The sequence below is a fragment of the Notolepis coatsorum genome (assembly GCF_963971535.1).
Source record: "Notolepis coatsorum genome assembly, chromosome: 16".
NCBI lineage: Eukaryota > Metazoa > Chordata > Actinopteri > Aulopiformes > Paralepididae > Notolepis > Notolepis coatsorum.
Window position 1 is genome coordinate 22,069,139 of NC_140180.1, and position 26,829 is coordinate 22,095,967.

The 26,829-nt window shown below is 44.6% G+C and overlaps 1 protein-coding gene across 1 annotated transcript in view; it reads right to left on the minus strand.

Moving 5' to 3' along the window:
- Positions 1–26,829, minus strand: part of flt4 (fms related receptor tyrosine kinase 4) — a 204,955-nt gene that overhangs the window by 77,195 nt on the left and 100,931 nt on the right. The window contains 8 exon segments of the mRNA XM_084332309.1: positions 3,363–3,469; positions 8,728–8,859; positions 13,193–13,241; positions 13,243–13,257; positions 13,259–13,341; positions 15,119–15,478; positions 16,563–16,671; positions 20,667–20,805. Coding sequence (XP_084188435.1) covers positions 3,363–3,469; positions 8,728–8,859; positions 13,193–13,241; positions 13,243–13,257; positions 13,259–13,341; positions 15,119–15,478; positions 16,563–16,671; positions 20,667–20,805 — 994 coding nt within the window.

The window sequence follows — 26,829 nt, forward strand, 5'->3', positions numbered from 1 at the left end:
ATGGGGGTGTGTTCCGACGCACGTATAGTGCTAGCTCGCTGTAAACAGGCGATTGACTGGCACGCCTTAGTTGCTTGTGGTTGAAACAGCGTTTTTATAAAGCAACTGAGATGGGGGTTTTTCCTCTTCCGGCGACCACATCCCATGACCTGGGTGGGTTGTCGACGGATCCTCGTTCATGTCTGGGGGATGATGACGGGATGGATCTGAACATATGTAGTGGGGTCTCACGCCCTTGGGGTGGGCCACCAGGCGCGGTTCGTCCCGACGTCTGGGTGGCGCCTTCTTTTCATGTTAAGATCAACACGCATATCTGCCCTTTTCCTGGGGCATGTCGGCGTGGTTAGGGCACGGGACTGGTTCTGGTCACGCTGGTCCAGATCAGTTGAACCCGTTGTCCGCCGGGGATGCAGATCTGCTGTTCTGGTACCCTGAGGGACTTGGGCTTTTTTCAGGGGGAAAAATGCCAGGTCGGTCTGGGTGTCACAGGGTTAAGCGCTATGGAGACCCTGGTTGGGTATGTTTTTTACTCAGCACTGTCGTCATGGCTTACAGCCATGCCATTCTGTACGCGCTCGATCTCGTCGGATCTCGGCCGCTACACAGGTTGGTCCTGGTTAGTACTTGGTTGGGAGACCGCCGGGGAATACCAGGTACGGTGTGCTTAGGGGCTGGTTCTCCATTGTTTTTCGCTCCTCTCTCACGCATGGCGAAGAGGGGCCTGTGGGGGTGGTTTTTTGACCTCCTCTGGTGACCCTGTGCTTCCCGTACCGCCAGGCCCGGTCCGAAGTGATGTTTGCGACCCGTAGGCCTGGGTTAACCCTTTTTGGAAACTGAAACACTTGTACTGCGGTATAGCCGGTGTATACCCGCAGGTGTGTTTTGGAGTTTTTTCTTGAGGGGTTATAGGAACAACCACCGCATTGGGTAACACCGAGGTGGTTGGTTCCCTGGTGTGTTGGAGCAGTGTCAACTCCCGGGTTCACCGGTTGAGGGTGCCCCTGCACGTTCATGACGTCTGCCAATCGTGTCAGCCTTCTCTGCCTCGACCCCTCTGGGTGGGGGTTGTTAAATGGAGGCTTGGTCATGCAACACCGCCAGCTTACGCTCCTTCCGCCGGGGCGGCTGTGTTCAGCTGTCCCCTCTGGCGCCTGTCTCGTCCGCAGTCTCCAGGCTAGGGTTAACAGCCTGTTGCCTGGTTTTTCCCCGGTGCGCTGCCTGCTTCCGTTGGTTAACCTTTTTTGTGTGCTTACGGCCATGCTGACTGCCTATTCTGCAGGGTCAGTGTGCCAGGCGGTGTACTATTGGGGGGACGGGGCCCGCTCGGCTTACTGGCCTGGTTGGTTCCGCCTGGGAATACCAGGTGCAGTAACTGAGGGGCCTTTGTCCGAATACGCTGGCGATGTGGGGGGCGGGGCACTACGTGCCCACCTGGTGGGGTCTTGATGCTGGCATCATGGACTTCTCCGGGCCCCCATTCCAGGGAGTCCAGTCCTTTTGGTGGGTCTGGGTCTTCCTTCGTGCTCCGCTGCTACGGCCTTGCCACGGGGTTGGGTTTGCCCTTGACCCCGTGATTCTGGGGGCAGTAACGAGGTTGTTCCTCCGTTCGTTCCCGGGTGGCATGCGGGTTGTGCGTGTGTGTAGTCGTGGGTCAAGCCACGGTCTGCTCACCCTGTGCGTTGAGTTGCTTGAGTGCCTCTTCGCACGGTCGGGTCCGTCGCCCTCCCGTGACGTCCCTAATAGGGGGGCTACCCTCCATTAGGGGGGGTCGGGGGGGCTCGGCCCTCCCTGTTCTGATGGTTTTGGGGGGCTGTCAGCGGGGTGTATTTGTCAGCCAAGTGGCTCCGCTTGGCCTCCCTTGTGCAGAAGGCGAAGCCAAGCTAAGCCACTAACGATACAGAACGTTAGGTTATGACTATAACCAAGTTCTGTTAGTTAGGGGCGATGCTTGGCTTCGGACGGCCGCTGCAGCCCTTGACCTCACCTTGTGGTGAAAGCTTGGGAAGGAGGAGAGCAGGTGACCACACACCTGCTTATGAAGGTAAGCTGATGAGGGGTGTGGTCAGACTAATACTGGTATTAGAGGTACATTTGTGGTTTATTCAGTACGCGTGCACGTACGCGAGATAGTGCAGAAGGCGAAGCCAAGCATCGCCCCTAACTAACAGAACTTGGTTATAGTCATAACCTAACGTTCTCAAGTTGTACCTTCCTCCGACGCACCCGTCACATTATTCGGGTGTACAGTACATAGATTGCTCTTCAAATAGTGTTCTTGTGAACCACAAGCCTTGCATTACAGTGTCTTGAAGGAAAATGTGATTGATGTAATCAGGCATGTAAGGGCGGGATATACAACATTTAACACTTAAACTGTACTATAAATATATGCAACTATATAAAAAGGTATGTAATGCTTACGCTTGTGTTGCCATATTCTATGGCTCATAAATAATATCTCACAGTAGAGTAGCTGTGTTTTAGGTGCAGGATAAAAGCACATATGAATACTGAATGAAATGGATATCCGCACACTGCATGGATCACAGCTCCCAACACTTTAATGAATACATTAAGCAACGTTTCAACCCAACAGGGTCAGGCAAAGTGATGAAGATCCTGTTGGGTTGAAACATTGCTTAATGTATTCATGTATTCCTTCCATATAAATCATATTTAGAACGCTTTAGAAGTTGTATTGATTGAACATAACATCGAAATGCTAAACACAATCAAAACAGCTTCTCCAGAATTGTTTGTTTTGTGACAAAACCAAAACAAGAGGCTAGATACAGTTAATTGTGTTTAGTGTCAGGGCCAGGTCATGTCTGTTGTAAGAGCTGGCCTGTGTTGTAAATACTCTTTGTGTATCAAGTTGCCACCAAGGTCCACATCCTACCGGCAGCTAAAAAAGCGTGAGTAGTAGATTTCATTACTGTTCTGTGCACAGTATTTAAAAATTTACTGCTGCTACATTTAGGAGTATGCTAGTATTTGACTGCCTTTCAATCCCTCTCCCGAATCCCAGCAGTTGGCCACAGTTGTCATTAGTAATTAGAGCTAGTAATAAGTGCATGCTGCGTTAGCGGTCACAGTCGAACAAAGACCAGGGAGCTTTCACGCACGCACGCACGCACGCACGCACACACACACACACACACACACACACACACACACACACACACACACACACACACACACACACACACACACACACACACACACACACACACACACACACACACACACACACACACACACACACACACACACACACACACACACACACACACACACACACACACACACACACACACACACAGCACAGAGGGAGGAGGAGTGAAAGTGTTGCATCCTCTGACCCGTTTCACGTTGCAGAAGATGAGGACGAGCAGAACCCAGAAGAACACGGCGATGACTCCCGTCCCGATGAGAATCACAATCTCAACGTTGGCCCTGTCGTTTGAACCTGGAGAGACAAATATATTGTAAACAATTTCAGAAAACATCAATATGACTCAAAGTAAAGCACATTTAAACACCAGCCCAGTGTATATTCAGGGTCTAACGTTTCAAATGTACTCGTTTAGTGTCGAACAGAACACTGGATTTTGTATTTGACTACCTTGCCCGAACACTCAAAAGTCATCCACTTTGTCACGGCTGTTTTGAGCCGTTGCCATTGTGTAGCGTGATGTGTGCCTGGTGCCAGTGTATGGCAGCCATTGAGCCTGCCCAAGGTTGGGTGCTACCAGTGGTGGTGAAGGAGGCAATTTCCCTAACCCTACGTTGTGAAGCACTTTGAGTCTGAGAAAAGGGCTATATAAATGTAATGAATTATTATTATTATTATTATTTTTTTTTTATATATATTTTTTATTATTGCAGAACAAAAATTATTAAAAGTCAGTACTCAACACATAATGCATAATGAAACGTTCAGTCAAGGTGGTTAAAATTACATGCAAGTACAGAAACAAGATAAACAAAAATAGTCCATAATAACATTTTGACCGTATACAGTGTATATCCAATAAATTACAATAGACCTATCTCAAACCCTGCCCCTCGTACAAACTTTGTTTGTACGAGGAAGTCAGAGGTAAGCGACAGCTGTGATTGGAGGATCAAGAAAAGAGGGCAGGGTTTTGAGACAGGTCCATTATATAAATTATATAAAATTATATAAATGTTAGTATAGAATATACCCCTAATACCTATTTTCTAAAACCCTACACACATATGCTCCAGCTCGAACCCCCCCCTCCCGGACCCCCCCTTGGATAGTACCTCCATTATCCCTCACTCCTAACCAGACACTACCATTATAAGCTAGCTTTTATTTTCTCCACCACTTCTACCCACATTGACATTTTGGATTCATTGAGACCCAGAATTCTTGCTGTAGATATTTCTTGATATATCACATCGAGATATGTAAGAAACCAAACTTTCCGGCACATTTTTTCCGGTTGAAACCAGCGTGATGCGATCAGCTTTTTAGCTACTGTGATACCCGATAAAACCAATCTCTTTAGCTGTGGATTCACTGCAAACTCAAAAACATCATTCAATAGTAATACCGAGGGGTGTACAGGTATATTCCAAGATACGAGTTTTGATAACTGTTGGGACACATCTTTCCAGAATGCCTTAACTGGTGGGCAGTCCCAATACATGTGTATAAATGTTCCTTCGTCCCCATTTGTACATTGGGAGCATTTGGAGTCTTGTTTAAGCCCCATTCTGCACAGTCTTATAGGAGTCAAGTATGTCCTGTGAATATAGTTCAGATTGATTTGTTGATGATCCGGGTTCCTTGATGTGAGTCGGACATTTGCCCAGGCTCCTTGCCAATCAAAGTCATTTTCCAGGTCTGGTATATCCCTCCTCCAGACAGTGTCTAGTTGAAGGGTTTCATACGAGGACGTTAGTAATTGATAATAAAAACCTGATACAAAACCTCCTAATGTTTCTTCTTCATAGAAAAATTTGTGGAATCTGTGGTGTTCAATTGGTATGAGTAATGGAACACCGTGAGACCTCAGACATAGTCGTAACTGTATATAAAAAAGCCATGTGGACTCGGTGAGGTTAAACTTTGTGCATATTTCGCCATAACTACAGAAGCCCTGGTTATTAAAAATATCCCCTAATGAGTGTATGCCTTGCTCTTCCCATATAGGGAATCTTATAGGGCGTTTTCCCATTAAGAGTGCATTGTTATTGAATATGGGAGTGTGATTATGCCATTCTTGAGGGTTAGGATATTTCTTTTGTGTTTCCCGCCATGTTCTGATTGCATGGGTAATTATGGGGCCAAATTCCCGCTCACAATGTTTGATTGAAAGTTTAGTGTGTGCTATGTCTTTCAGTCTCTGTGGGGCTACTATGTTTTCTTCCAATTCTCTCCAAGATACCAAAGCCTGGGGATCAAACCATATTTTCAATGGTCTTAATGTGAAAGCCTTAAAATATTGTAAAAAATCTGGAACTGCCATGCCACCGTCTGCTTTATTTCTCTGTGCGGTGGATCTTTTTATGCGAGGTGGTTTGTTATTCCAAATAAATTTGTATGTGGAGGATTGTAATCTTTTCCAGTATCCCTCTGGAGGAGGTAACGGTAGCATTGAGCTGATGAAATTGATTCTTGGTAACACATTCATCTTAACTATTGATACCCTTGCCTGTACTGAGTTTTTAAGTTTTGCCCACCTGTCCAGGTCGTCTTTGATTTTGTTCTGTATTTTTGTGTAATTGTGCTTCACCGTTTGTCTTATGGTGGGAAATATTTCCACACCCAAGCATCTAAAATGTTTAACCATGGGTATCGCACCTGGGATGGTTGTGTCTTTTTTTGCCCGGATGTTAAGAGGAAGGAAAGCCGACTTAGGCCAATTTATTTTAAATCCCGATAAATCACCAAAGTTCTCTATCAACTTGAGTAGATGCGGCAATGTGGTGTTGGGGTTTTGCATGAACAATATTACGTCGTCCGCATATAAACTAATTTTATGTTGTGTGCCCTTGATTACGATTGGTTCTATGTGTTGGGATTGTCTTATAAATTGTGCTAAAGGCTCTAATGATAGATCGAATAGTCCGGGACTAAGAGGGCAACCCTGTCTGGCTGAGCGTGATACCGGAAAGATTTCGGAGATGAATGTGCCTGTAGTAATCATGGCAGATGGGTCCTTGTATAGTACTTTAATCATATCAATGAATCCTTTTCCTAACCCCATCCTTTCTAATACTGCCCATAGAAACGACCATTCCAGCCTGTCAAATGCTTTCATAGCATCCAGGGATAGCATCGCCTTAGGTGTGGTGTCCTCATTGTCTGCATCTAGTACGTGCAGTATTCGCCTTATGTTATCATTGATCAGGCGACCTCTTATGAAGCCAGTTTGGTCCGGATGAACTAAAGACGTCATATGCTTTTGCAATCTGATGGCTAATATCTTAGAGTACAGTTTGACATCGGTTCCGAGAAGGCTTAAAGGTCGGTAACTACCGCACTCAGTGGGGTCTTTGTCTTTTTTGAGAAGGACTGAAATGAGTGCGATATTGTGGTTTTTATGGAAGCTCCCCTCCTTGACTGAGTATAAGATCATATTTAGTAATAAGGGTCCAAATATGTCCCAGCAAGAAAGGTACATTTCTGATGGGATACCGTCATTTCCCGGAGCCTTACCGTTTTTCATTCCGGATATGGCCTTCTTGAGTTCTTCTAGTGTGATCGGTGCTTCTAACTGTTTAGCGTCGTCCTCCGAAAGTTTAGGGAGAGTAATTTGATTAAGATATGTGTCTAATTTGATTTGATCAAAGGTCGTTTCTGAATTATACAAGTCGGAGTAGTATTATTATTATTATATGGATGATGATTATGGATGATAAGCGTTTTCACCAAACTATGTTGGACTCAGCACTTAAATCATAAAAATACTATAGTCAAACCGGCCGATGAGGAAACCTATTGGGCTCCGTGGTATAGTCTGGCCCGAGCAGACTATAATAATAATAACTTTCTATAGAAGAAGAAGACAACGGATGAGGGCCACCTAACGTTATATTTATTGATCCTGTTCTGATCCAAGACAGAAGCGAGAGTGTAGTACCTGCTGACAAAGGTAACGGCTATCTTACGAGTTTCAGGCGAGCAGCCGCGAGATTTGCGCATATGCGCACAAAACACTATATCTCACAATCTAGAAAACCAGTCTGGATTATTGTGAAACGGGGAGATTTTTTGCGTGGTATAGCGCACAAACGAAGGTATGTAGAAATAAACAGTTTTGTCCCTGTTGGAGTATAAATAGTGCCTATCAAATGAGCCATACTATTGTCTCCATAGCTATAATATAGAATATACGATGGGTCCGCAAACATCGTGAAAATGGTCAATAACGCTGGCGCCAGGGAGTAAAGATGGAAAAACAGCGTGGCAGTCAATGAGTTAATCAGAGCAGCATAACTGGTCCACACACCACTTTAACATAACCTTTAGCGGTCCATGGTTTGAGGGTTGAATGCTCCCAAGCACTGGAATACACAAACATCACATACTGTAGAATGCATACTTTTACTTTAGATACTTAAGTATATATATTGAATACTTCTCTACTTTTACTTAATTCCAATTTTTAAATAACTTTTACCAGAGTACTATTTCATCCGTGTATTTCTACTTTTACTTAAGTACTTAGTAAGGAACTGTGTACTTCTTCCACCACTGTCGGTAGGTTGTTCTACATCTGTCACCGAGCCAATTCCCCTTATGTTTACTGTGTTTGTTAGGTAAAGTATTTGTAATTCAAAACATTTTATCACAACTTTTTTGTTGTTGATTTGGTTCCAAATGTAAAGTGCCCTACAAATTAAATTTATTATTATTATTATTATTATTATTACAACTATTGGGGGCGCTGCTACAACCAAATTCACCTGGAGAGCCTCAGATGGTTCTTCTGCATCTGCATAATGAACTCATTTAGGATCCAGCAGTGAGTCGAACAGCCACTTACTTCCCGCAATCATTCATCACAAGAACCCTTCACTCCTTTGAATAATTCATGATGAATGTGGAATGAACCGAGCTCACGCCGACCGTGGAGAGCTCTGTTACAAATCAAGAGAGTCGTAGGTGGGAGGACAGTGGGAGAGGTTAGGACAGGACACATGCTCTGTATGCGCTGAGGGCTCTCGTGTGCGAGAGGATTCGAGAGGGGGAAAAGCAATCGAGAGTGGGTGAATGGACACAAATGTTAATGTGTGAGTGTGTGTGTGTGTGTTTGTGTGTGCGAGCATGTATGTTGTTTGTGCATGCGTGCGTGTGTGTGTGTGTGTGTGTGTGTGTGTGTGTGTGTGTGTGTGTGTGTGTGTGTGCGTGTGTGTGTGTGTGTTTGTTTATGCCAGTCTCACCAATGATTCGGGATGGCAGTTGAGGAGTGGATATACGTAGATACAATGTGTGTGTGTGTGTGTGTGTGTGTGTGTGTGTGTGTGTGTGTGTATGTGTGTGTGCAAGCATGTATTTTTTCATGTTGTGTGTGTGTGTGTTTGTTTGTGCCAGTCTCACCAATGATTCGGGATGGCAGTTGAGGAGTGGATATACGTAGATATAATGTGTGTGTGTGTGTGTGTGTGTGTGTGTGTGTGTGTGTGTGTGTGTGTGTGTGTGTGTGTGTGTGTGTGTGTGTGTGTGTGTGCCTTGCAGGCCTGTCTCACCGATGACCCTGACAGCAGCTGAGGAGTGGACGCAGCCTCTCTGGTTGCAGGCGGTGCAGGTATAGAGCCCGGCGTCCTCCTCTCTGACCCGCTGGATACTCAGAGTGCGGTTGGAGTTCTGCAGCTGGATACCTGCAGCACGGCGGTCAGGGCACAGCTGTCATTATTACTCATCCAGACACACACGCTCACCTACAGAGGTGGCCGATAAGTAGATTGTAGATTCTGAGGGTTAAGTAAAAAAAAAACTCCTAGATTAAACACCAGTGAAAACACAAGCTGCGGCTGAAACACAGTATAAAATGACACAAGTCTCCTTTCAAATCCTCCAGTTGAGGAACGCTCTGTGCTGCCACCACTGGTCGGTCGCCAATAAGGTCAGCACCTTGACCTGACAGGTTAACAGTGAGAGTAATGTGTTTTTATTGTCGACCAGTGGTGGCAGCACTGAGCGTTTGACGAGCTTTCCCAGAGAACCACAGAAGAAGGCGTCGTTACCAATTTGAAATGAGACTTGGGAAAGAAAAGCCTTTATTGAGACTCTTCCTGTTGATCCATTCGAGAAAAAAAAATGTGAACATGCAATAACTAGTTAGAATGAGTTTTTGACTTAACCCTCAGATGTGGCGGTTCTTTGTAGTATATGTATTATATACATACACAGCTCGTCAATAGAGCTAGGCGACAAAGTGTTACTAGTAACACATTACAGTAATGATGTTACTTTTCCCAGTAACAAGTAGTGTAATGAATTACTAGCCTACCGGTATTTCAATTTCAGATAGTCTAGCACCAGCGCAAGCAGCAAGCAATTAATGTATCAAAGGGATACATTTCCTTATTTTTTTTTTGCTAATTCATGAGAAGTGAATCAGCTAGTGTCCCAATAGCCCCTAACTGAGACAATTGTGCCACTATTGACAATTTGGATGGACGTTACAATAACATAACTTTTCCCAGTAAAAAAAACGTGTTACTCTATTGCTTTGATTTTGTTCAGACAAAAGATGACAAGAACATTGTTGTCAATCTGTAATCATTCAAACTACGTTGAAGGCTATTAGGTTATACATCTTATTCACTTATGTGCATGGAGGCAGGTACTGTAGCATTCCTAACCCTACTGGGTACACTCAATGTTTCAGAGTAAATCGTCTGCAATGTTTCATAGTTTTTGGAGTGCAAGTGCCCTTACTTTCCACTGTGAAAAATACGACCTCAAAATCACAAACGCTAGCCTACAACAGCACAAGATGTTTAAAAAGAGTGTCTTCCATCAATTTGAGCTGTGGTTTTGACCAAGCCTGTAGTAGTTATTATGCTGTAGGGGAAGAAGGCTGGTTTCCAGTTACCAGGCTTGCAAACTGTAGTCTGGAGACGTTGGGCTCTGTGCCTTGCTGGAGATCAAGGCAGCGTGCAGCACCTATATTGTATTTACATTACTTTTGTACTTTGTATTGTGCAGCACTTTGGTCAACTTTTGTTGTTATGTGCTATATAAATATATCTGACCCTGACCATGACACAGAGGTGCATAGGCGAAGTAGGTAAGAATGGAAGCAATTGTCAGTTCTTGGAAGTGTAGTGTAGTAAGAGTAGTGTAACAAATGACTGCTCTCAGAGATTAATAAGTAAAGTATTTGACGTTTGAAATGAGTGACGAGTAACAAGCAATATATAACTTTTTTTTAACAAGCCCAACAAGTCTCTCTCTCTCTTGTTCCCACTCTCTCACACACACATTATTTTATTAGAATCCACGGGGTCATGTATCACAGATACGTAGGATTAAAATGTTAACAGAGGTTCGCCATGCTTTTTAGGACACACAAACGCCCATCCATTTCGTGAATGTGAGACGATGGCCCCCGCTGACCCCGTTGCCAATCAGCCTACGACCTGTGTAACGCTCCTGTGTAACGCTCCTGTGTAACGTTCCTGTGTAACAACCCTGTGTAATGTGTCACTTCCCTCTCCCTCTCACACTTCCACTTTCTTTCCAAATTTTCCCCTCTCTCTCTCTCTCTCTCTCTCTCCCTCCCCTCTTCCTCCCACCATCCTCGGTATAAAAAGTCCCGTCACAGCTCTGGAACTCAATAAATCAATTTAACTAATTAATTTCTATCCATCCTGTTCAAAAGCCACACGTAGCCACACGTAGCCACTCCGATTGAACCCTGTAGCTTCGGCTGTCAAGCAGCCCCCATACTGACCTCCCCTCCCCTTTGGAAGTCAAGAGACACAGTCAGAGAGCTAATGAGCCGCGTCTGCCAGGGAAATGCTAGCTGCAGCATGTGTCCTGAACCACAGGGTTTCATGTGGGCGGGCGGGTGTGCGTGTGTGCGTGTGTGCGCGCATCGGGACGTGCGTGGTGGCGAGCTCATGCAAATGGGTTCCTGTGTCACTAGTTTGGTTTGACACGTTTGTTTGATGCTTGTTTGTTTGATGCTTGTTTGTGTACGTGTGTGTGTGTGTGTGTGTGTGTGTGTGTGTCTGTGTGCGGTTGTGTGTGTGTGCTTGCATGTGTTGCGCTTTAGCTTTCAGCGTCTGACTCGGTTCTCAATTTGTTCCTGTTTTTTTCCCACACCGTTGGTCGGAGAGTTCGGCCAATCAGCAACACCAGATGTCCACGTTATTCCATTTGCACCTAAAAAGGTTCACGACTAGGGATGCTCAATATTGGCTTTTTTACCGATACCGATATACCGATACCGATATATGCAGGGTTTCCCCCCACAAAAAACTGAATAATTTCAGGTAATTAATATTACATATATCTTGTCATGGAATTAACACAACATTATGCATACTTTTGACAATAAATAAAAACAGAATTTGTTCTTACTTGCTTGCCTGGGTAAATAAAGGTGAAATAAATGATTTATAACGGATACCGATAATTTCCGATATCACATTTTAATGCCAATATCGGCCGATAATATCGGACATCCCTATTTACGACGTCTATATTTATTTTCCGCAAACCGAAGTGCATGCCTCGATTACCAAGGAATGTTGGAGGATGGAAAATAAGTAATGTCACCTTTAGAAGGCTGCGGTAAACAACACATAACATCTGCCAGAAGAGGTTATTATCATCTGAAAAGATATTAACATGATGAGGGTTAGTGTTTCTCAAGCCATCTGCCGCCGTCATCCCCTCATGAAGACAGACAGTAGCACATCTTGCGAGCATCTAGTCCTGGCAGCTCTCAGAAGAGACGGAACACTGGGCGGAAAGCCCACATGCTTCATGAATCACCCTGTCAATCATATATGTGTGTGTGTGTGCTCTTGTACTTCTATCCCTGTGAGGACAACATGGTAAATGGACTGCATTCATATAGCACTTTTTAATCCAATATCGCTTTACAACGTATGCCTCACATTCACACACTGACAGTAGAGGTGACCATGCAAGGCTTCGACATGTTGACATAGAGGAGGAGCCGGAATCTAACCGGGAACCTTCTGATTACCAGGCGACCGCTCTATCCCCTGAGCCACTGTCACCTCCCATGTCCCCACAGGGATAGAAAGATGAGCAAAATACTTTGTTTCTTAGTTTAGAGCCTCAGTATTAAAAGGAGGGCGTTTTAGGGTTAGGAGTTAGGTTTAGATTCAGATTTCTTAGGGTAAAAGTTAGCGTTAGGCATGTTGTGTATGTATGTAGTGTATCTGTAGTGCATGTAGAGGGTTAAGGTTAAGGATGAGGACGGGACATGCAAAGACTTATTTAGGGCCAGGAGCTGAAATTAAAAAAGGGGCCCCTGAAGATGGCGTGGATGGAAACTCCATACAGTATCTTTGATTTGATATAGAACATCTTCATACAGTATGTTGATTTGATATAGAACATCTTCATACAGTATGTTGATTTGATATAGAACATCTTCATACAGTATGTTTGATTTGATATAGAACATCTTCATACAGTATGTTTGATTGATATAGAACATCTTCATACAGTATGTTTGATTTGATATAGAACATCTTCATACAGTATGTTTGATTTGATATATAAACTCTCCATACAGTAGGTTTGATTTGATATAGAACTCAAAAAGGTTGAGGTTGCTCTTGTTGCAACAATGTGTGTTAAAACATTTTAAATGTTTTAAATGATGATCTTCCGTACACAGGCGGAGGAGGTATTTTCCCTTTCTGCATCATGCCCTCGCTCTACCTACAGTAGGTGCCACCCCTCACCTAAACCAAGCGGAGTAAAGCCAGAGAGCACATCTTTCACGGGAATCGCATGCTGTGTGATAGGACAACTCCAGGCAATGCCTGCACCTGACAGTGTGTGTGTGTGTGTGCGTGCGTGCGTGCGTGCGTGCGTGCGTGCGTGTGTGTGTGTGTGTGTGTGTGTGTGTGTGTGTGTGTGTGTGTGTGTGTGTGTGTGTGTGTGTGTGATATAATGTGTGTGCTCGTGCTCGTCACCTGTGTAGGTGGGTTTGTATACCTGACATTTGGTGGAGAGGCTGGTTGTCTTTGAACCAGGAGAGCTGGGGGCAGAGGTCTGCCCTCCAACATCACATTCCATCTGCAAAGACTCCGTCACATTCACAGTCTGGTTGGTCGGGCTACGTTTATACTGTGGTGCCTCCAGGGCTGGAGAGAGAGAGAGGAGAGAGAGAGAGAGAGAGAGAGAGAGAGAGAGAGAGAGAGAGAGAGAGAGAGAGAGAGAGAGAGAGAGAGAGAGAGAGAGAGAGAGAGAGAGAGAGAGAGAGAGAGAGAGAGAGAGAGAGAGAGAGAGAGAGAGAGAGAGAAACAAGCAAGTCATCAACGGCTTCTCCGTGACTGTGTGTCGTGAACACCGAGCGATTTACACGGTTTCATCAAATATTAACTGAGACTAGAGTGTCTATTTACTGTTGACTCTAAAATAGATGATGAAAGGCCAAGAGTTGAAAAATCCCATTAATCTGCCAGGTCCACCTCGGACGCAGGGTTAGGAATGAATATGAATGGAGTTGTTTGTGGCCGGGGGCGTTTCGAGACATTTGTGTCGATGCAGCAGCAGCAGCAGCAGTGGCAATTATTCCAGGAGGAGAATGATTAGGAGGAGGAGGAGGAGGAGGAGGAGTGGGGGGCTGGGATACCTTAGAACACCAAACTAACTACCCAACTTGTTTTTGTTTCCGTAGTCGTGGTAAGAATTCCAATGTACAGTATTAGTTTCGAGCAGCAGCAGTGGCAGGTATTCCATCCTCATACTGCTTTCGCACGTTGCCGTTCGTGGAGATGTTGTGTAAAATGCTGACGCCTCCGGCATCTATCTCTCGCCTACTTCCAGGTGTGTTGCTTTTTTTTTAAAGTCAACTCCACGGGGCTGTGGCCTCCCGTGGTTATAACTCGGAGGATACCAACCGGGTTCGCGAGCCGGCGGGTCAAACGCATCTCTTCATCATCATCATCATCATCATCATCATCATCATCATCATCATCATCATCATCAAATCAAATGTATTTGTATAGCCCGCAATCACAACTAATTGCCCCCATGGGCTTCACAGATCAAGAAGAAGCATCACAATAGATTCAGAAAGAAAATAAACCCGTCATAAAATCCACATTTTTAACGCCCCCAGACTTTCCCCGATGAAGATAAGGAACGACCCCCTAAAACCTAGCAGTAGGAAAAAGAAACACCACAGGCGCCGTGGAGGTGGGGAGAAGAAGCCTCAGAGGGGCTGTTCAAAGGGGATCCGCCATCAGGAGAATATCAGTGATATTATATTGTTGCTATGGATGATGATGATGGAGAACAGAACAAGTGAATAATTGGTATGTGTATGTATATATACATCATGAGACTGTATGTAATGTATACGATGTGAGAAGAGGCTGTATGTACTGTATACGATGTGTAAGAAGAGACTGTATTGTGTTCAGAGCAAGGTGCTGTGGGCGAACGTACCTCAGCAGCAGCAATGTACTTTTCAAGGTACAAGGTGAACCTCATCCACGAATAGGGCAACGCAGGCTGTCAAAGAACGTATGTTCTTTAGCGAGGACATTGCCAGCGCGTCGCTTTTGTGTGATACTAGCCGATGATTCTCTCTCTCTCTAGATATTTCATCCCACAAGCTTCTCTGAACATAAGTTGGAATTGATCTTAGACATCTAATTAACTATTCTCATTCATCACGCCTACCTCTGAGGGCCGGAGAGAAAGGACGCAATGTTCTGGAGCATTCAGGTGGAGATGTGTAAGAGGAGTATCTCTCTCTCTCTCTCTCTCTCTCTCTCTCTCTCTCTCTCTCTCTCTCTCTCTCTCTCTCTCTCTCTCTCTCTCTCTCTCTCTCTCTCTCTCTCTCTCTCTCTCTCTCTCTCCCCCTCCCCCCCTCTCTCCCTCCCCCTCTCTCTCTCTCTCTCTCTCTCTCACCTTTGACCGAGATGTATTTGAACAGGCACTGTTTCTCTCCGCTCCGCCGGTTCTGCGCCTCGCACACGTAGTGGCCCTCGTCCTGGAGCCCGACCGAGGCCACGGTGACCTCCAGCACCCAGCTGTTGGAGGGCTCCCGGAAGGAGAGCCGGCCGCCCAGCGCGTCCGCGTACAGGTGCACGCTGCGGCAGTCCAGCTCCCGGGGCTTGCCCCTCTCGTCCTGCAGGGCCTGGGGGTCCAGCCGGTACCACTGCAGCTGCTCGTAGGTGTAGTTGTCGGCGCTGCAGCTCAGGGACACCTTCTCCTGCTCCAGGGGCTCTTCGGACGGCTGCACCTCCACGCTGAAGCCCTCGGGTATGGCTGTGAGGAGGAGGAGGAGGAGGAGAAGAAGCCTTTATTTGTCAAGGCAGATTTTTAACACACACACACATGCGATGGGGGCGGCCCACAGCAACACACACACACACACACACACACACACACACACACACACACACACACACACACACACACACACACACACACACACACACACACACACACACACACACACACACACACACACACACACACACACACACACACACACACACACACACACACACACACACACACACACACACACACACACACACCAGAGTCGCTGATGAAATGTTCTCTGCACTTCCCATCCCGTCGTCCTTCCCCCCAAGGGCAGCCGGAGCAGACAAGGAGTGCAGCGTGCGCCGCCCCCCGGGAACAATCCCAAGTGCTCCTGTCCGTCTCCGTCAGGGAGGCGACAGCGTTAGTGATCTGTTGTGCATGTTTTTCCATTGGGTTTATCTTATCGGGAAGGGAAACCCTTGCGAGCACAGAGGGGAGAACATGCAAACTCCACACAGAAAGGCCCGGGAGACACCCCACCTGGGTAATAACTGGCAACACGGCAACCTGGTCCCCCAAGCGAGAATCGAACCCAGGACCTTCTAGCTGTGTGGCGACAGTGTTAACCACTACACCAGTTGCCGCCTAAGGAGAAGGAGGAAGAGGAGTGGCGGGCTGGGATACCTTAGAACACTAAACTACCCAACTTGTTTTTGTTTCCGTAGTGTATTCGTGGTAAGAATTCCAATGCACAGTATGTCTATACTGCCCTACAAGGGCAAACATTGGATAAAAGCGTCAGCTAAATGTAAATGTGAACAGCAGTAACTGTGTTAAACTTCCAGATGAATTGAATAATAATGTGTATTGTCACAGAGCGGCTTTAGCCTGCCTGGTAAAAGTGTGCCTGTCCCTTTATGGCTGTGTCAATGTGTTTTTTTCCACCAAACTGCTTAATAAACCACTGAATATGGCTTAATAAACCACTGTATATGGCTTAATGGCATCTACTGTATACACCTTTACCCTCGTTGAGAATGCAGCTGAGGATCTATGAACATGCAAACGGCATCATACTCACTGGTGACATAGAAGTAGACGAGTCTCTCATCCTTGCCCACTTTGTTCTGGGCAGAGCATTTGTACATGACCGAGACGCTGGCGTTGACGATATGAAGTCTGCTCACTATCTGTACGGACACAGAACAAATCACGTTATACATATTTTATTCAACTCCACCTTCTAGAGGAACGTGCCAACATCAAGGGTAAACATGAGACACATACCGCCTTCTCCAGAGTCAAGACAGGTCAATAGATACCGAATTCCTCTCTGTGTGTTCAATATAAACGGCCACAAGCTAACGGACCACTAGCTAAAACTCTGGGAGAGGTGTTTTTGGCCAACTAACTAGTCTGTATCCGTTTCCATTTATTTGTGCTAAGCTAGGCTAGCTTGCAGCCGGATAGCTTTCTACTTTGCATACTGTAAGTGCATTTCCCATCATTTTGGCGTGTTTAAGACTCAATCTTGTTTTTTTTACCATATAAATGTGGAGTATTCACATAATATATTATTGGAAGAGTTTGATCTGATCTCAACATAAAAAGGAAACGTTGCAGTCACAAAATACAGCAAATACCATTAGAAACTCACATTTAGAGGTTTGTCTAGTAGTCCTCATGTCAAGAGTTCACTTGACTCTCAATCAACTAGAGAATAAAATCCTGTTTATGTTTGGATCACTGATTGGACCTTTAAAACATTGCATAAAAAAATAGCGTAAATGACATGCTACTCTCCTGCCATTCCCGGTGACAGTTGACATGACTACATGTTTTTTGCTGACATGCCTGCCCCCCCCAGACAGCAAGAGCTGACCTCCCAGATGTGACCGAAGAAAGTGTGTGTGTGCTTGGTGTGTGTATATGTGTGTATGTGTGTGTGTGTGTGTGCTTGGTGTGTGTATGTGTGTGTGTGTGTGTGTGTGTGTGTGTGTGTGTGTGTGTGTGTGTGTGTGTGTGTGTGTGTGTGTGTGTGTGTGTGTGTGTGCGTGTGTGTGTGCGTGTGTGTGTGTGTGTGTGTGTGTGTGTGTGCTTGGTGTGTGTATGTGTGCGTATGTGTGTGTGTGCGCTTCGTGTGTATGTGTGTGTGTGTATGTGTGTTAGTGTGTATGTATGTGTGTGTGTCTGTGTGTATGTTCATGTGTGTGTATGTGTGTGTATGTGTGTGTGTGTGTGTGTGTGTGTGTGTGTGTGTGTGTGTGTGTGTGTGTGTGTGTGTGTGTGTGTGTGTGTGTGTGTGTGTGTGTGTGTGTGTGTGTGTGTGTGTGTGTGTGTGTGTGTGTGTGTGTGTGTGTCTGTGTCTGGATGTGTGTGTGTGTATGTGTGTGTCTGGATGTATGTGTGTGTATGTGTGTGTCTGGATGTGTGTGTATGTGTGTGTCTGGAATGGATGTGTGTATGTGTGTGTCTGGATGTGTGTATCTGTGTGTGTGTGTATGTGTGTGTCTGGATGTGTGTGTATGTGTGTGTCTGGATGTGTGTATGTGTGTGTCTGGATGCGTGTGTCTGTATGTGTGTATGTGTGTGTCTGGATGTGTGTGTCTGTATGTGTGTGTCTGGATGTGTGTATGTGTCTGGATGTGTGTGTCTGTATGTGTGTATGTGTGTGTCTGGATGTGTGTGTCTGTATGTGTAAGCATGTTTATACCCAGTCCTCACAGGAAGTGTGCACAGGAAGAGCGTTCTAAATATTTCTACTGTGGAAATGGCCTTGATTGACACATTTTGTCACAGAGCTTAGGATTTGGGACACTTACATAAAAGTAGAACAGTTCACGGGTAGGGGGTACTTACATAAATGTATTTTCTAGGTTAAGGGCTGATCTATCCAATATTCCTTTAAATGTTATTAGCAGATCAACCTACTTCAAATGCAAGAATGTCTTATGAAAGCTGCAAGGCCAATGTTTTCAGTAAATAATTATGCAACTTTTGTAAGTATTATTTTAAGCAGAAATGTACGTTTTGTCTGGCTCTCTTACATGTTCTTGTTTATCTGAATGTTTTTCTTAGTGTCGGCGTGGAATATAATGTACACATTATTGAGACACTCCCACAGAAGAATCATCCCATATGGAAAATGATTACATGAAACATAGAGTTGCTGCCTTCAGAATGGTCTCTCAGAAACAAACAGTATACTGTAGTTTCTGCCTACCTCACTAATTTCATCCATGTTGTTTATACTATCACATGTTTCCCACCCATATATGGCAGATTCTCTCATAAGAATGTTATATGTTGGGGGCGACAGTGGCTCGGGAGGTAGAGCAGTCGCCTGGTAATCTGGAGGTTCCCGGTTCGATTCCCGCTCCGCGTGTCGAAGTGTCCTAGAGCAAGACACTTAACCCCTAATTGCTCCCGATGAGCAGGTTGGCACCTTGCATGGTTGCCTCCACCGTCCGGTGTGTGAGTGAATGGGTAATATTTGAGGAACAAATTGTAGAGATGGCCGATATTGGCATTCAAATGTAATTTATGTAATGTAAATGTATTTTTTTTTTTTTACATTTTATTTAACCTTTATTTACCCAGGCAAGCAAGTAAGAACTAATTATTATATACAAAAGCAGCCTGACCAAAAAGCTAAATCAAGTAAATAAAATGAAAAATTACAGTAGCAATAGTATACAAGGAGAATTACAATAAATAAGGGAGAGAGAAGGAAATAGAGAGAGGAAAAAGGAGAAAGGGAGAGTTAGAACCAGAGGGAGAGAGAAGAAAAGGGGAGATGCACAGATAATGTTAGAATGCCTTGTTGAATGCATCCAGTGAAATAAAATCAGTGCATACTTCTATTTTCAAAAGTATGCATAATGTTGTGTTAATTCCACGACAAGAGATATGTGATGTTAGTTACCTGAAATGATTTAGTTTTAGTTTTAGTTACCCACCAGCATATATCAGTTGATATCGGTATCGGAAATTAAGAGTTGGACAATATCGGTATATCGGATATCGGTAAAAATGCCAATATCGAACATCCCTAACAAATAGTAAAGCGCTTTGGATAAAAGCCACTATATAAATGCACCATTTTCCATTTATATGTGGACTCAGACCATAATATAGGCCTACAAATCTTCATTATAATAAGAAAAAAATACATATTTTCCCTGTATTGTCCCACATCAGTGCACACAGAATGGAACGTTATCTATTCAAGATCATTGTTGTCAGAACTGTTTGAATACTCTGACGTTAGCAGAGTATGACGCGGAGCAAGAGCCAAGAACAAACACATGTCCTTGGGCTGATCACATGGTACATGCTACCAGGACACATATTCAGGTATCATCACACAGGTATCAACTCTTATGAATACAATCATGTGATACCGGTCATGGAAATTCTAATTATATGAACACAAAGCCATGACTGAACAACAGCTTTATAGATTATACCTTAAATGATTGTGTATATTGTATTGTGTGAGATGATGACTGAATAAACTACTACTACAACTACTACTACTACTACATACAAACACAAAGCCATGACTGAACAACAGCTTTCTAGATTATATGAACATAAAGCCATGACTGTTGCTATTGCATGCACTCATCTGTGTTTCACTACACACTTGAGTGCATGCTTACCAACTGCTAGTCTGCAACACTACTAGACATCTAAGAAGGGAGATCCCCCCTTGAATGGCCCTTCTAAGGTTTCTCTCCTCCACACTGCCTGTGGAGCTTTTTTCCCTATTGTTAGGTTTTAGTGAGTTTTTCCTTACCTTCGCGTGGGGAAGTCTGGGAGTGCTTGCATTCTTATTTTTTTTTTTTTTTTGTATTTTAATTTTTTTTAATTTTTTGCATTCATCTAAAAATGTTTGGACCTTATGGTGTTCTTGTTCTGTTCTTGACTTATTGTTATGTTTTCTTCTTTACTTATTTAAAGAAGACCTGTACGGCCCATGGGGACATTAACGTGTGTTGTCGGGCCTTATAAATAAATTTGATTTGATTTGATTTGATTTGACTGAGCAACAGCTTTCTAGATTATATGAACACAAAGCCATGACTGAACAACAGCTTTCTATCTAGATTATATGAACACAAAGCCATGACTGAACAACAGTGTAATATATTAGAGAGAGGGGGCCTGGTAAGAGTCCAACCTTCTGCCGTTTGTCCACCACCTCGGCGGATGTCTCTGTAGCTTCGACTTGGTTCCCGGCCTGGTTATCTGGTTGAATGGGCTGCCAGTTCTGACAGTCGGCCAGCCTGTCACTCCGGCCTTTCCTGTCTCTGCGGACTCTGGAGGGAAAAACACAGACACGGGCCCCAGACGTCACCCCTCATTCAAATGCATAGGAGAGAGAACTGGGGAGAATACAAACCCCCATCAAACTAGACATCTCCTGTGTGTGTGTGTGTGTGTGTGTGTGTGTGTGTGTGTGTGTGTGTGTGTGTGTGTGTGTGTGTGTGTGTGTGTGTGTGTGTGTGTGTGTGTGTGTGTGTGTGTGTGTGTGTGTGTGTGTGTGTGTGTGTGTGTGTGTGTGTGTGTGTGTGTGTGTGTGTGTGTGTGTGTGTGTGTGTGTGTGTGTGTGTGTGTGTGTGTGTGTGTGTGTGTGTGTGTGTTTCTTTGAGATTATGTTCTCTTGGATCTTCTGAACGCTACGGTATATTGCATTTTCAACCCTTAAGGCTGTTGTTTTAAAGCGTCCTGGCAAGTAATGGAATGTGAGATTAGTTTCAAGAGAGTGAAAATGCGTTGCGTGAACAAGTATCGCCAGACCAATGAGACAGTAAATCCAATTTAGTTTAGCCTGTTCTCGTGAAAACAAGGCTAATCTCTATTCTACTGGAGCAGAAAACAATCAAGACCTACTTTCATCCCGCTAACAGCCTGCCAGTGACGTGTGCGTGAAGCAGAATGGCAGTCATGTTTGAAATGGTACTTCCTCTGACTAGTCTTTCTCTAAACATGTGAGTGATTATATGTATATGTTGTGTCTGTCCACTATGTTTGTTAATTTGTTATCCCCCCCCCCCCCCCCTTATGTAAAGCGACCTTGGGTCCTCTGAAAGGCGCTATATAAAACGAAGTATTATTATTATTATTAGTGCTACATTCTAGCCCCCTTCTCTCTCTGTTATTATCTGTTGTAATTAGGGGTGTAACGGTACGCAGAAGTCACGGTTCGGTACGTACCTCGGTATTGGGGTCACGGTTCGGTACGAGTTCGGTACAACAGGAAAATAATATTTATAATTATTATTATATATTTATAATAATTATTATTTCTATTAAGTTATACTTAGTTCCCCATAGGCTTGCCGTGGTAGTCAGTGATACCGGTGTCATTCTGTGTTCAGGCATCCACTGAGTAAATTAATTGCCTACTGCCCCCTTAACTTAACTATGCTTGTTAAGTTTCACTTTCACTTTCACTTCACGTGAAGCCGAGACAGAAGACTCGAGAGAAGAGATGACATGTTACACAACAATGGCAGAGGATTTATCAATATTTTGGATTTAAACACTGTAGCGGCTCAACTGGAGAGGAGCTCAGATGATCAGTCCGGAAAAGTATGTACAGTAGTGCTTGTGTGAAAGTTGGCGTGTGTGTGTGTCTCTTTCCATTGGTTAACATTATTGGGCGAACAAAAAAAACGAAAGAAAACTGTAAAATTGTAATGACCCTGCTGTGTTACAAACATATAATTCATTCATGGTTTTGTTTCAGGGACACCTGTAGTAAACGGGAGGGGAAGGGAGGTGAGGAGGGGAGAAACAGCCCAGTGCAGAGTGTCAGTGCACGTTGTTAATTTGTGCTGTCCACTTGTCATCATGCCTTTACAAGCTTCAATGTTTTATTCATCATCTAAATTTGGCAATACAAGCTTAATATTCAACGTTAAAGATCAATGTAAGCCAGTGTAAAGTAAAGTAAAGATATTGAGCATAGATTTGTAAAATGTGCAACCCTAGTTTCACCTAGTGACATATTCGCCGTATGGCTGGATGTACCGAACCATGACGTCCGTACCGTGAAGTCGCGGGACGAATACACGTACCGTTACACCCCTAGTTGTAATATTTCATTATCATTTCATTATTAAGTGTAACCAAGATTTCCCACTTTACCGGAGGAGTTTTTGTGTGTGTGTGTGTGTGTGTGTGTGTGTGTGTGTGTGTGTGTGTGTGTGTGTGTGTGTGTGTGTGTGTGTGTGTGTGCGTGTGCGTGCGTGCGTGCGTGCGTGTGTGTGTGTGTTATCCCCTACCCCATGGGGAAGTGGTCTGGATGCCTCTGTCTTTCCTGTGTGTACTGCTTAGGGGACCAACTAAGGATATAAGTAGACAACGGTATCCTCAGTGCACACATCATCCACGCCCCCACGGAAAGGTCAAGAAAACAGCAATAACTTCTCGAATTAGGCCTGCGAGGAAGAGGCACCGAGATAGATGATTGTATGCTTAGAGAGATATTACATACGGTCAGAGAAGTGGCGGCCATAATGCCACTGGCTTATAGTGAAGTAGCCATGAAAATTGAGAATACATTATAGCATCATGGGGTTCATTCAGGATGGAGTGGGATTGCCAAGCTCAAGGCTATTCTAGAAAATCACTCTTTGTGTGTGTGCGTGTGTGTGTGTGTGCGTGCGTGTGTGTGTGTGTTTGTGTGTGTGTGTGTGTGTGCGCGCACTGTTAATGTTTCTGAGGAGATCATCTCTGACCCCACCATCTCCGTGAAGGCCACCATTGACATCTGTGGAACGTGGCATGAACCACTTACCAATGCCCGTGGCCATGGTAAATGGCTGCTTTTTTATATAGCGCTTTTATCCAAAGCGCTTTACAATTTGTTACTCACATTTTACCCATTCACTCACACATTCACACACCGACGGCGGAGGCAACCATGCAAGGTGCCAACCTGCTCATCGGGAGCAATTAGGGGTTAAGTGTCTTTCTCCTGGTGGCTCTCAATGGAGCGAGCAGCCTGTCAGGGAACCTCTCTCCTAGCCCTTTTGAATAGCCCTGTCAAGATAAACAAGTCATTATATGAAGGGAATTTTATAGTACATAGCTCCTTGAAGGTATGGAAACAGATTAAAACATACTTGAAAGCTCCAAATATGTATACAGACACTCCAATCTGTAATAACCATGCCTTTAAGCCATCCACTATGGACCAAGGGTTTGCTCAGTGGAAGGCGAAGGGTATAGGGAGCTTGAAGGACTTGTATCAAGAGGGCCAGTTCCTATCATTCGAGCAACTGAAGGTCAAACACGATTTACCGTCAACACATTTTTTCCGCTATCTACAGATACGGAACTTCGTAAGGACTCATGTAGATACATGGTCAGACATTCCTCAGCATCAAGCACTGGAAAATATAATTAATGTTAGACCAGGTAGTAAAGGGGCGGTGACAATTGTCTGAAGGTATAATCTCTGTGGTGTCTTGGCTTTTGGCCTTTTTCTAATGATATATAAAATGAAATATAAGTTCAAAAGGTCACTCATATTACAGTAATGTCTGAACTGAAGGTATAGTCGCTGTTGTGTCTTGGCTTTTGGCCTTTTTCTAATGCTCTGTTTTTTATTTATTTTTTTTGGTCTCTTTTTTTTTATTTATTTCCCAGCAAAAATCTAGCTTATTTAACTATCCTTTTTATATGTATGTATGGACCCGCCAAAAGAAAGAGAAAGTTTTATTCTTACTTTGAATATTTTTTGTTATATGCCGCTGGACAATTGTTTTTGAACAAGAAAAAAATAAGATTGCATGTGTGCATCAATATGGAATGTAACTAAAGTAATGTGCAATAAAAATACTTGAAATAAAAAAAAGTTTCTTTCTCAAGGACACATCGTCACGCTGCCCGGGAGGAGGGGGAATCGAACCAGGAACCTCCGGATTGCCAGACGACTGCTCTACCTCCCGAGCCACTGTCATCTCATGTCGACACAACAACAACGCCAACGTCAACACTGGACTGAGCTTAAACTGCAAGGGAAGCTTGCTTGTCTCCCTGCCGCTGACCACTCTGTCTCGCATGCAGTTAAAAAAGTGTTATTAGGGCGGCTAAGTGGCGCAGTGGGCAAGGCGCTCGCCACTAACGCAGGATATGCTGGGTTCGAGCCCAGCTCTCTGCATTGCTACCAGCTTGGCTGGTCGTTCATACTAACACAATTGGCAGTGTTAGGGGTGGGAAAGCTGGTGGGTGGGGATTGGACGTTGTGGACAGCGACTCCTACAGGTCGGTTGGTGCGCCTGTACAGCAGAATCAGGAAGCATCGGGGGCAGCGTGAGCCTCCCACGCGTTACTTCTCGCCACTGAGAGATCACGCTGTACAGGTGAAAAGATGCGACAGCTGCCTCCTCGTGTACCGGAGGGGACACGTGATGCAAGGCTTGGTCCTCACTGCAGCCGACCAGTGGGAGGCATAGTCTAGCAACGTTCGAGACAGGGGAGGGGAGAATTGAAGGGAGAATTGGCGAGACGAAATTGGGATAGGAGAAAAATAGAAAAAATAAGGAGAAAAAGTGGATCAAAACAAAAGAAAAAAAATTGCTATTGATGAGAGCATCATCTTCACTTTAAAAGCTAGGCTACAGGTTTTACCATCGAAGCTCAACCTTTCCATCTGGCTCCCTGGCAGTCATAGCCCACACTGCATACACATTACACCATTGTCACGAACAGACAACAGAAACCGTGTCTCACATCCTCAATGGTTGTCATGCATACAAAGGGCTCTACATTTGTAGGCATGATAGGATCGTGGATCTGATTGCAGACAGTGTCAGTTCCACACTCGGGTCACCTGCAACAGTGCTGTATAAGCACACCAGTGTGAAGCCATGTATGTTCAATCTGTGTAGTGACAATTCACTGTTCTCTGATATTTCAGCAAACACCCCCGATGTTGTTGTTGTTAATGAGAATAACAGAGAGGTTCTCATTCTAGAAGTTGGTTGTACGTTTGACTACAGTCTAGAAGAAGCCTTTACAACCAAAATGTTGAAGTATCAACTGTTAAAGCATACCATATCACAACTTTTAGTCTTCATATTTGGAAGCCTGGGTCATGTTCATAAGTTCCACAGAGTGGTCAAGGCTGCAAGGAGGATCACTGGAGCTAGCCTCCCAGATATCTCCACAGTCTTCACCTCCCGCTGCCTACGTCGTGTGAATAACATCTTACAGGACCAGTACCACCCAGCACACCATCTTTTTCAACTGCTGCCCTCTGGTCGAAGGTATAGATCCATCCAGTCCGGAACTAGCAGACTGACCAACAGCCTCTATCCACGGGCTCAACGATCAACATCAACTTGCCGCCCCGCACCCCCCCCGTCCCCCCACCCCCCGTCCCCAACCCCAGTGACATAACTCCCACTTCTCCATTACAACAATAACTGTAAACCGGACTTGCATTGCTGCACTATACACTATTTCATCCATTGCAAGTCAACGCCCCCCCCCCCCTCCATCCATTAACTCACTGGACTATCACTGTAATATTTATTTATTTGCACTAGCACTATTGCACTTGGGCATTGATGGTATTGATGGTATATTATTATTATTGAGGACATTGGGACATTGATACTATATTATTATATTATTATTATTATTATTGTTACGAAGGATCAGATTAAACCGAATATATATATTTATTTATTGATATATATTGCATAGTATTTGTATATCGTTTGATATCCCCTGTATATTCCTTGTACATATACACGGAATATCCCTTTAGCCCAGACCATAATAGTTCATTCTCCTATTGGACAGCGGTCCACCGGCGCCAGGGACCGGCCTCCGGAGCCAGGTTCAAAGTCACCGTCAAGATGTGTCTGGACATGCCCGCCCTTGCCCAGGGATACGCGACAGAAATGAGAGTGGAACTAGTTTGTGCACCGTGCGTATAAATACGGCGCAGGTGAATGTAGAAGCCCCTTAGCCCCTTACCTCCGTACCCTTCGTCCTTAGTATGTTACCGATAAGTTGAAGCCTCACCCACGATACAACGTGCGGTGAAGTATGGCCTGTTTGGCCTCAGAATAGAGCATCGAGACCGCGTGCGAATTAATAACTGAATTGTCAGAGTTTGGCGCTATACCGTCGAGTGCGACATATTCCTATTAAGTCTTTAATAGTCTATTTGTGTATAGTGTATCGTGCGGTTAGAATTCTACAGTGACCAGCATCTCCAACGCTTTCTCGTATTAGCTAGAGTTCTTATCCAGGCTGGGCCGACCGCATGGCGCTTTCACCCGAGGAGACCTAGGCGAGAACCGTATGGACATGTACAC